This window comes from Dama dama, chromosome 19, assembly GCF_033118175.1.
Source record: "Dama dama isolate Ldn47 chromosome 19, ASM3311817v1, whole genome shotgun sequence".
Taxonomy (NCBI): domain Eukaryota; kingdom Metazoa; phylum Chordata; class Mammalia; order Artiodactyla; family Cervidae; genus Dama; species Dama dama.
Window position 1 is genome coordinate 44910442 of NC_083699.1, and position 12498 is coordinate 44922939.

The 12498-nt window shown below is 39.0% G+C and overlaps 1 protein-coding gene across 1 annotated transcript in view; it reads right to left on the reverse strand.

Moving 5' to 3' along the window:
* Positions 1–398: 398 nt before the first annotated feature.
* Positions 399–12498, reverse strand: part of ATP13A4 (ATPase 13A4) — a 122062-nt gene continuing 109962 nt past the window's right edge. The window contains exons 27-31 of the mRNA XM_061168025.1: positions 11773–11944; positions 10894–11087; positions 9498–9586; positions 5913–5993; positions 399–986 (exon numbers count right to left, since the gene is read on the reverse strand). Of these exons, the coding sequence (XP_061024008.1) occupies positions 774–986; positions 5913–5993; positions 9498–9586; positions 10894–11087; positions 11773–11944 (749 nt within the window). The 3' untranslated portion in view covers positions 399–773. The remainder of the gene's footprint in view (positions 987–5912; positions 5994–9497; positions 9587–10893; positions 11088–11772; positions 11945–12498) is intronic.

Sequence of the window (12498 nt, forward strand, 5' to 3'; positions counted from 1 at the left end):
TGTGTGCCACCTTGGCACAGTGAAGAGCCTCCATCTTCCTTCCCTATCTCAGTATACATGGAGTCCTTGCGTTGAGTCAGTGGAACCATCAGATTGGATGGTTCCTCCTCAGTCACCATCCTGAGAGGGGCTATTCTAAAGAGTCACCTGGATCAAGAAAGACGTTCTTGACTGTAAAGACACTGAAATACTGGAGTTGCTTGTTATTACTGCATTGACTTAGCTATCCTTACTAATACACAGGAGAGGCCAGAAATAGAAGAAAACATCTCAGATCTGAAAAGTACCACAAAGGAAAGAAAACCAGACAGTAAAGAGCAGTGTGACGGTTCTCAAGCTTTTTTTTTTTTTTTTTCCATCAATGAAATAAGAATTCAAAAATGATCTTTAACATGTTTATAGTTTATGCTACTTTCCCTCAACTCATTAAAAAATATACTATCTAAGAAGAAAGATTACATATTCTCCTTCTCTTTCAGCTAGGCAATCTCTTGGCCCATTAACATCCCTGGGCTATTCTTGAGTCATTGAACACCTCTAATACTTTCAGAAGTCAGGAGAAAAGTGCTCTCTTTAGGGCAGTGTTCAGCTCTGTAGAAAGTATCTTATCAAAAAGACTTTAATTTGCCACCATAATTGGATAGGTTTTTGATTCCAGAACCTCCAGCTGATATTATAAGAGTCTTGTTGCTTAAAAAATAAAATAAAATAACTGAAATTGGTCCCTTTTGTCATTGTTTCTATGTTATATAAACTCGGATATCACATTGTCTTCATAGTTGATCCTCGTTGCTCTCAAACACTGGGTTGCTGTAAGACACTCCCCTGCCACATCCTGGCATATCAGAGTAGGAGGTCTGGTTTATTGGGGGCCAACTGGGGTCATTTGCCAACGCTCTCTGCCATATCCGATACTGGCTTTTTGATTGATAGCCAAAACATCTTTTGATTGTCATCCACAGGGCTCTATTTTCAATAATGGCCTCCTGCAAAATAAAAGAGTTATTGTTTACAATCAGAGGTTGTTTCCAGGATATAGTCCTCATGAGGCACTACCACACTGACTGCTTCAATCTAGCTTGACAAAGATCTTGAGTCTCTGCCTCCCAAGGTGTTTTCACACGAGAGGTCAAGGCCTCTAAAACTTTTACATTTAAGAAACACTTCTGGAAGAGAGTTTCTGAAACAGAAACATAGCTTGAGGTAGTCTGCCTCAAGGATGAAATTTCTTTTGAATTTCATGTGTATCTTAAATGTGAAGTGAAAGTCAATGAGTTGTATCGGACTCTTTGCAATCCCATGGTCTTTACAGTCCATGGAATTCTCCAGGCCAAAATATTAGAGTGGGTAGCCTTTCCCTTCTGCAGGGGATCTTCCCAACCCAGGGATCCAACTCAGGTCTCCCGCATTGCAGGCAGATTCTTTACCAGCTGAGCCACAGGTGAAGCCCAAGAATACTGAAGTGGGTAGCCTATCCCTTCCCCAGCGGATCTTCCTGACCCAGTAATTGAACCGGGGTCTCCTGCATTGCAGGTGGATTCTTTACCAACTGAGCTATTAGGGAAACAGTAAAAGCATCTAAATGCTGCAGTTTACTCCATATCACATCTATACATGATTTAATATGCTGCTGCTGATTTAATACAAATGACACTTAAAATACCAAATAGTATTGACCGTACAGAAACCAAGTGCATCCCAGCATATCATTGTGTAACCATGAACACAGGTAAAATTGGGAATGTGGGCCACAGTTTTGGAATTGGACAGATTTGGATCTAAGTCCCAGCTCTGACACCTAACTCCTGTGTGCAAATTAATTACCCCATCTGAGCCTCAGTGATTAGAAATAATAATTCTGTCCTCTTAGATTTGTCATTGGGATTGTATGACTCCTGTTACAATGCAGGGCATGGCATGGCATAGCTGCCTCCCTTTACCATTCTTCTGAACTATTCATTTAACAAAGGGTTTGGCATTGCAGCCTTTTTCATATAAACCTCTAAACTTCACCTACAAATGTTTCATTGCAATCCTTTTCCTAAGATAGCAAAAGATATGTCTCTTCAAAAGTATTTTATGTCATGAGTTAAACTGAACCTTGAATAGAGCCCAAGTTATAACTTATAACACATAGTGCCTAAGAGGTTATCATGTTAATTTCATTGTTTTATCACATGTGGTCACAGAGATAGACCATTTTAGAAGTTATCATGAAAGAAACAAAGAGGAAAATATGAGGGCCTAAGAGGTTCCTTAGAATTAGAACTAGTTTTGGTGTCTGTCAGTGGTATTTTTGCTAAACAGAAAGAGTTAATTCTGTAGGATTCTACAAGGAATTTTGCTAGAGATAGTGGTTTCCTAAAATCCACCCATCTTTGACATCTGAGTCCACTGCTTATGGAAACCAAAGAGAGGAGTTAGTCTGAATATTCCTCTAAAAACTGATCATCTGCTGATCAGTTAAACACTCGCATAGCCATCTCATCAGCATCTTGGAAACCTTAGGAAACACCTCGCCAGACCTGTTCTTCTACATTCCCACAGCAAAGTTTTTTTGTCCTCCTTAATTAACTAGAGAACAGTAGGTCTCTTTAAAGCCAGGATAAGGTAGGATCATGGGTATTTAATTAAAGGTTTTAAAATCTAACTTACATCCAGGAAATCTTAGCAGGCTTCAGACAAAACAAATCAACACAGACACACACACACAGAAAGACTTTAGTGCTCTCCACCATATCTGGAACTTTGTTACAATTCTAGAAATGTGATAACCTATATTACTTTGCTGCTCTGAAAGGGGAAACCAAAGAAAGCACTGAGATATTTGTCCTGTCATTCTACATTGTAAATTAGATACACAAGGAGAAACAAAAGCAAAGCCTTGATAATCTACAATTTCTCTAAAAAACAAACAAGAAACAACAAAAATTTTATCACATGAACTCTTTTGATAAACAATTCAAATAATTCATATATATCTATATATACACACGTATATATATATATATATATATATATATATATATATATATATATATATATATATACACTTACATATCCACACAAATACATAAGTAATACAAGGAAGGCTGTTAAAGCTGTCCAAATTAGCTCCTCTGCCTATAAGAAGGAGGTTAGATCGTGAGATTAGCAAGTATAATAAGGTTTCATCCAGACTTGTTTCGTGCATATCAAATTACCCTCTCCAAATGTGGGGGTGGGGGTGGAGGAGTGGGTGTGGAGGTGGACAGGCTCACTTCTTAAATTTAAGAATTGAATAAACCTTTATGCTCAGTAGTGTCCAACTCCTTGTGACCCTATTGACCTCATCCTGCCAGGCTTACCTGGTGGTGGTTTAGTCTCTAAGTCATGTCCGACTCTCGTGACTCCATGGCCTGTAGCCTTCCAACCTCCTCTGTCTATGGGATTCTCCAAACTTCTCCAGAAGATCTTCCCAACCCATCAATCAAACCCAGGTCTCCTGCATTGCAGGCAGACTCTTTACTGACTGAGCCATGAGGGAAGCCCTTTGCCAGACTCCTCTGTCCATGCAATTTGCCAGGCAAGAATACTGGAGTGGATTGCCATTTCCTTCTCCAGGAAATCTTCCCAAGCCAGAGATAGAACCCATGTCTCCTGTATTGGTAGGTGGATTCTTTACCACTGAGCCACCTGGGAAGCCCAACTCTATGAGATGAGTTACTATTATTATCATCATTTTGCAGATGAGGAAACAGAGACTCAGAGTAAGTGTAGCAACTTGACCAAAATCAGCCAGCAAGAAAGGGTGGAGCCAGGATTCAAAGTCAAGTAGTCTACCCTGCAAGTATATTCTTAACAGCAAATATACTGAAGAAGAATGGTTTTCTGTAGGGGAATTACGGCTTTGTTGCTTGATTACCCTGCAATACTTTCCTCCTGGCTCCTCCTTGCCACCTTAAAAAAATTATAACTAGTCCAGGACAATTTGTCTAAGTTTTTGGCATAGATCCACTTTACCAGAATCCTTTTCTACTAAAGCTGACAATGAGACATAGTTCTAAGCAATGAGGCATGAGAGGAAGCTCACTGGTAAGCCGCAGGAAAAATTTTTGTTCCCTGATAAAAGGTTCATACTTGTGAGAAAAAAAGCTTGCTGGTACCTCTTCTTCCATTTTTTTTTTTTTTTTTTACCTGCACTGAAAACAGACCTCAAACCCAACTGACACAGCTACATGGGAGCTAAGCTGAGCACCATAAGCAACAAGCACAAATATGAAAGGTCAACTTCTAAGGATGGTGAGACAGAAAGGTGGAAGAACGCAGATTCCCAATGATGCCATAGAGACCCTAAACTAGATCTGAAGCCACTGGTTTCCAATCTTCTTGCTAAGTGAGTCAGTAAATATCTTTATTGTTTAAACCACTGTGAGCTGAGCTTTGCTACTCGTCCAACTGATCCATGCATCAGGAAAAATTCATAGACGGGATAATATCACAGCTGTGCCACAGAGGATGGGATGGTATTTCAGTATGCAGAAATGGGGAAAGATACTTGAAACAGAGGAAATAAAGTGATCATGGACAGGAATAAGATCTATACATAAGATTATCGCTTAAAGGGCAAGGACTATCTTTTTGCAACTCCTTAAGAGGACTCTCCTGGTGATGCTCTTTGATTAATCTGGTGGCTTTGGGGACCGTATGGTTTAGCATAGGGCTCCTTACTGCGGTTCCTGAGTCAGCTGCATCAGAATGACCTGGCAGTCTACTAGAAAAACTAAAATTTGTGTTTACTGCAGACCTACCAAATCAGAAATGCTGGTGGCAGGGCTGGACAATCTGTGTTCTAACGAGCCCTCCAGGGAATTCTGATGCCCACTCAAGTTTGGGAGGCCCTGGTTTAGCATATAGAGAGAGGCTCCCTACCCTAATTCTATGTCCTGTTCTGCCACCAGCTGCTGTGCGGCCTTCACTCTGCTCAGTAAAGAAGGCTCTGTGCTTACGAGACACTGCAGGGACGTCAGGCCCTGGGGCCCCCAGCTCACCATGAATCCCCCTCACTGGAACCATCCTGGGTTTGCGAGAGCAGGATGGGGACAGATGGAGTCTTATAACTCATCCTCCTTCAAACTGGATGCCTTTTCTGGGGTGCAAACTGGATGCCTTAATTCTCCCTGAGAGTAAGCCTTAAGAATTGGAGATTTTGTCTGATGGTACTGAAGAAGGAGTGAGTAAAGCACGTGGCAAGAGGGGAGGGGAGCACCAGCTCATTTTACTGAGGAAATGGAGCATAAAGAGTAAAAGTCGGGAAAAGCTTACTGTGAATCTCATTTCCCATCTGTAAAGTGAAAATGATCCAAGTTGTTCAGGGAAAGAAGCTGGACACAAAAGGCCACACATCATATGATCTCCTTTCTACGAAATGACGAGGATAGGCAAATTCATAGAGACAGAAAGTAGACACATTGTTACCAGGGGGTGAAGGAGGAAGAAGGGGAAATAAGAAGCAACCACTAATGGGTATGGGATTTCTTTTGGGATAATGAGAATGTTCTGGAATTAGAAAGTGGTGGTGGTTACACAACTCAGTGAACATACCAAAAAACCACTGAACTGTACACTTTAAATAAGTGAATCTAATATATGTGATTCATATCTCAATTTCAAAAAATAAACTTAGTTGGCTCTCTATATGTGAATTTTATATATGGATAAGACCTTATTCCATCCTCCCCAGGTCCCCTTTACAGACAGGAAAACTAATGCCCCGTTTAGAATTCATCACAGGAAACCATCATTGCTCACGTTGCCAAGCAAGCGAGCCCCTTGCATTGCTGAACTTTTTTGGCTAACACTGTTCCTTTTCGGACTCCCAGAGAATGGCCCCCACCAACCCAACCAGGTATCAGTAACTCGAGGGCACTTACCTCCACGACAAGGGACACAATGAAATTGGAGCTGAGCATAATGACAATGTAGACCCTCCACAGGACAGGAGTGCAGAGCAGCTGGTGGGAGATAAAGTACAATCAGTTTGGAGATAAATCATGCTGCAAAAAGTTCATGCTGTTCATAGTGTACTTTTTCATAGGTTGCAAATTACATATGCAATAAACCCATGCATAGACATGTACATTGTATTATATTTATATACATACATATACATTTTATATACATAAGTATGTCTATGCATCAATGCACAGAAAATATGGAAGGATTACACTCAATGATTCCAATGACTTGGGGACTGATTGTTTCTTTCTTTTATTTTCCTTCTTTCTTCTTTTTACCTCTCTGTAATTTCTAAATTTTCTAAAATAAATTTCGTTATTTTGCAAAAAAAAAATAGTAAAAGTGGTTTTTTGGGTTTTATTAAAATTTATATTTATTTGGCTGCATTGAGTCTTAGTTGTAGTATGTGGAATCTAGTTCCTTGTCCAGAGATTGAACCCAGGCTCTCTGTACTGGGAGTACAGTCTTAGCCACTGGACCACCAGGGAAGTCCCCAAAGTGTTTTTTGTTTACTTGCTTTGATTTGTTTTTACGAGGATTACAGGAATGTGGCTCTACTCCCAGGAGATTCTGAGGGTACACCTGTCAAACCTCTTCTCTGTAGTGTCATATCTCGCTTCAGCTGAGTCCTGGTTTGAGCCCTCAGTCAGGGTTTCCCCCTCAGGACTGTGCGTACAGCTTCCCAGGCTGTGTCATGACAAGGCTTCTCACCAATACAGAAATCAGGGATGAAACCTATCATCTTATCTTTTGCCCCTCTTTCTCTCTATCTTCCCTAATCTCTCCCCAGGCACAGAATATTTACATATTCATGTTGAATGGATGAACAAATGAATGAATGAGTGAATCGAAGCCAAGTATACTCTTATGGACCTGGCACTGCCTCATACATTGCCTTATAATTTGGTGAGGATAAAAGCTGCACAACTCTATGAAGGGCAGTGATATTAAAATTCGCAGTTCAAATCCATTTCTAGGAATTTCTCTTACAGATATACATGGCTGAAATAATATATGTGTAAGTTATTTTATTTCAGCTTTGCTGGTAATAGTGAAAAATTAGAAGCAATTTAATGTTTGTTAATAGGGGACTCATATATATTATGGTGTATGTAAATAGACATTGAAATACTACATTAGCATAAAAAAGAATAAGCAAACATTATGTGCTAATATGCAGCAATCACCAAAATATACTTTTACAGGAAAGAGCAAAGTGCAGGATTGTGTATGTGGTTGTGGAAGCCATGAAAATGCTTCACCTGGATCTCCTGCTGCTTGGAGGATAAAAGGCAAACACTCCAACTTCCACCAGGCTTAGAATCTACACCATGTTCACCCTGTGACCACACTCTGCATGCATGGTCTGCTCAGAGTTAATAAGTGAGGACACCAGGGCTTCTACCTACACTCATTCTTGTGAGACACCTCTGATGGGCACCTTTGGCTTGACTTTCCTGGAATTGTGCTGCAGTCTGAAACTTGACCCATTCAGCTCACCTTCCATCTCTCTGTCCTTCAGAGGGATCAGACCCATATCATAGTGTGGCACCCTCCCCACCTTCACTGTCTGCCTAATCTCTTTCCTCTATGGGTAATTTCTCCAACTTTCTTATACATCTCATCTCACCTGGGCATCTCCATATCAGACGATTTGGACAAATGTAATAGTTAGCTATTATTTGTGTAAAAATATGGTAGAATATACCTATAAGAAATGTATATATACACATGTATAATACACATCCAAAAGTATGCAAAGTAAACTGGTATTGTAAGTTGTCTCCAGAGAGAGGGAATGGTAACCCGGGAACAAGGATGACAAGGGAGATTTTCACTACACAATTTCTCTAACTTTTGAATTTTAAACTATGAGAATGTTTTCTCTATTTTAAAAAAATTATGAATTTTTTAAAAAATGAGCAATAACTAGGTTGCAAAGCAGCAGGATTCCACTTAAAATAAACTTCATAACTCAGTCAAATACACATTTATAATATATGATTTTTCAAAGATGGAAGGATCCACTCAATAATGTTATAATTTTCCTTACCTGCATAGTTTTATTTTCTAAAATGTACCCATAATTTTATGAAATAATAAAAAAATTATTTTTAATGTGAAGAATAATTCTTTGCACAATCTTTTGAAGTCATGCAAAAGAGTTTTCACTATTTTGTTGTTGTTTAGTCCACTAAATTGTTTCTGACTCTTTGAGATCCCATGGACTGTAGCCTACCAGGCTCCTCTGTCCATGGGATTTCCCAGGCAAGAATACTGGAATGGGTTGCCATTTCCTTCTCCAGGGGATCTTCCTGACCCAGGGATCAAACCTGCGTCTCCTACATTGGCAGACAAATTCTTTACTGCTGAGCCACCAGGGAAGCCCCTTTATTATTAAAGAGTATAACTAAATTCAACATGTCCCAACCTATAACTTCTGCAGGATTAAGGAATTTTAACTCACTTAGAAGGCCGGTGGGCAAAGACTATTTATCTCCATGAGTACCTAATCTAGTGCCTGAATACCATTGTACTGTTAACTATAGTAATACAACTATAAAAATGAAAAACTGAATGTAGATATTAGCATATATGTCAGATGTCACTGTGGGCTTGTGAAGGTGTTGCTGGTTTTGAATGCACTATGTACTTCAAAGGCTTGTCTACATTTAGGAACCTGATCTACAATGATCAGTCATCTGTCATTGCCATTATGTACCATTCACTATGCCAGGGGCACTGGAAATACAAGAATGAATAAGATGGGATCTTGGCCCTCATGAAACTTATCTTTGAGATGGAGAAACAGACTGGCAATTTTGCAAAGAACTAAAAGCTCAGTTCCTTTTTATCATCTCTTCTGTATTCTATTTATTGGTCTAAAAGATATTTATTAATAGTTAACTTCTAATTCAAAAGAAGAAAAAATTAGAATAAATCAAAATATACATTTTCCCTTGCTTGACTATGTAAAATTTCTGTCTCTTATAGAGTTTCAAAGTTGTCTCAAAATTACAAAATGTAGAGTTCTTGAGATAAGATATGGATCTTTGAAAAGTTTTGAATACATTAAGTATGTACATACAGAAAAACATGTTTTAAAGATGTTTTAAAAAGATGTAAATACAGATTTGAGAACTAACCCCAAAATTGTTATAGGCAAAACTGTTTAAACAGCTTCAAAACAAAACTATTTAGGAAAAATTCTCTCACATTTGAAAAAGGAAATGTATAAATAGAATTTCCAATCTTACAGGGATCTTTTAAAGGTAAAGTGTTCAATGTTTTTTAAATACTTGAAGTAAAGACTAGATAAAATTTCATCTCCTGACTAGTTTAAATTTAAAAAATGAATAAATTCAGCATTCTTTTTAACCCTCCCATCTCAAAAGAATAATGTGTCAAGAATCCATGTCAATTGCAATTGCAGCCCAGTTTTTGAAGTCAAGGTTTTAGATAACTATAAAATATCACCATATCCCAGAGATAAGACTTACATCCAGGCGCCTATATAATTCTGGAATATCAGCAAATAGAATGAATAGACACACACTCAGCTGTACGACCAGCACAAGGACAAATATATCTGAGGAAATAAGAATACAAGTTATCATTTAGAGAAATCTGAGAGTCTCACATCCATTGACAGACATATGCTGATTAACACTGATTAGATTTACTTGATTTCTACATCCAAATACGCATAATAGATGAAAAGTACTCATTTCTATGAAATGAGTCTCACTTCTACAATTTTTTGCATGCCCTTGAGTTAAGTGGAAATTTTAGCATGCTTGCTATATGTTTTAATTAATAAAAATGGGAAATATTAACATACAGGGTAATATTGACAAAATACATTTTCAATAAATGCCTTGGGGATACCCAAATATCCGAGTCTCTTTAATGCAAATCATTTGCAAATACAAATCCTTTTCTGGAAAAAGGGAGGGCTGTAAATAGGACAGCAGCAACAGGAAATGTTTAAATTGCAGTCATGTGGAGGTCAGCATTCCACGGCTTCCTCACCCCAAGAAGAGCAAAATAACTTTCTCTGAACAGATTTATATGAGGATATTGATTCTCCAAATTCTGCTTCTAAATTTTCCCACTTAGAGGGGGAGTGATGCTATATAAATATATGTCTCTTACCAGATCACTCACATCTTCTAACATGCTCCCTCACCCCCAGCCCAGACTGTAAGGAGATGAGAGGTACTTTGGTCATCAGCCTCAATGGTCTATAGTAAAGATCCCGCAGGCTGAACCTGCTCCCAGAACTGCCAATCACACAGACCACCTGACTATGTACTGTACATGTCAGTAGACATGTCCAATTGAGGGCTGTAATCCTTCCTCTCACCTCCTCTGAGATGAATTCTGATAAGCAGAGAATTAAATGTGTCTTCCCAACTGATGGTAAAGAATCTGCCTGCCAATGCAGGAGATGCAAGAGACGCAGTTTCAATCCCTGGGTCAGGAAGATCCCATGGAGAAGGAAATGGCAGCCCACTCCAGTATTCTTACCGAGCATATCCCATGCACAGGGGAGCCTGATGGGCTACAGTTCATGGGATTTTACAGAGTCAGACACGACTGAACACACATGCACAAGGTTCCCAATTTAGAGTAATCCCATGAAAACATGCCTAGAGACATTTCTAGAGAGGGGAAGAGGTGGATTAAGAAATTCTAGCATTTAATGCAGCTTTGACGGAGGTAGCAAAGGACCAGGAGATGAAGCTGCATGTGTTTACAGAGCCCTGGAGTGGAAGTCAGAAGACCCTAGATGAGCACCAACTCTGCAACTGCACCTTGAGCGAGCCAGAGGCATGTCTGTTCTCCTCTCCAAAGAATGACCTCTCTCCTCTGATTCGGCACAATTCTACTCACAGTTTTTGTATGTGGGCTGCCTAAATGGTTTTCCTTTAGAGAAGACAAGAGCCACAATGATGCAGTTGATTGTTCCCAAGAACCATATAGTAGTGTTCTCAAAACTTGTGAAGACACCATTAGTTCCATTCTTTACTGGAGGAGTTGGAGAAATGGTTAACTTTGAAATGGTGTCATTTTGCACTGTGCAGGCACTAAAAAGGAAACCAAAAAGGCTAATGAAGTGAGATGACAAGCCCTTCTGAAGCATATGTATTTACACGACTCTGTGCCCCCCAAGTCTTCTATAACTGCCTACACTTTGGGAAAGAATATACTGAAAAGTACAAGAGAAAGAAATCAGCATGTGTATGTCTATATTTTGGGTAGATGAATAGATGATAGATAGATAGATAAACATGTTCAAAAAGTTACTTATTCTATAAATTGATTGGGCATGAATCATGTGTTAAACCTATGTGGGAGAAAAAGATGTAAGTCATGAATCTTTCCTCTGCTTGCTTAAGATTTCTGAACATGTACAAGAAGGGTGACTGTACAATTGATCGTCCAACAGGCACAGATATCAATAGGAAAGGAAAAAATTTAACCATTTCATTGGGTTATCAAGCTTAAAATAGGGTTGCCTAGCTAAACTATAATGTATGCTCACCTTAGATATAAAAGATGGTCATAGTTCACTATCATATAAAATGAGTAAAGAGAAATACCAATGATCGAAGCTACCAAATAGTGTTATAGAGATGCACACTCTGTGTGCCAAGGGCCTCAAGGAAGCCAAAACCTTTAGCAGAATGAAGATCCATTTGCCTCTCGACGTATGGGCCAGATGACATTTGATAGAAATTGGAATGTGAGAATCTAAGGCTGTGATCATACCTGTGCATCCCCATGGAATACCAAGGCTGCCTCTGAACCAGAATGAAGCCCGCAATTTGCATGGCCAGGCTGAGAAGAATGTTGAGAATCACGGAGAGCAGCAGAGGTGGGGAGATCAGCCGTCCTGCTGGTCTGAAAGGCACCAGCTTGGGATAGGCACCGTTCAAGTTCACTACAAAATAAATTCAGGTTTTATATGGTATATGACAGGAGGCAATTTTTGTATTCTTCATCAGAAGTATAGTATAACTTCTTGGTCCCACATATTTGAAGAAACTGACAAATTGGAATATATCGCAAACGGAAGGAATAAAACAATGAATGTATGCAAACTTAAGTCACATGAGGAATTCTTGAAAGAGAAGACATAGAACAACCACGAGATACCTTTTTTCCCCCTAATGAATAGGCTAACTATTAAATTATAGATGAGGAAGTGATGAAATGAGCACTCTCATATACTGCTTGTGGAAACATAAATTGACACAAAAATACCTTCTGCAGGGCAATTTGGCAATAAATATGAAGAAACTGTAAAATGTTCATAACTTGTGACATAGCTATTCCACTTCTGGAAATTTATCCTAAGCTAAAAAAACAGAGATGTAGGAAGATGTTCATCACAGCATTGTTTACAATAAATTATGGTACATCTCTACAATGAAACAACATGTAATCACTAAGTAGTAATGCTTTCAAATACTAATAGCAAAATAAGGCATGACA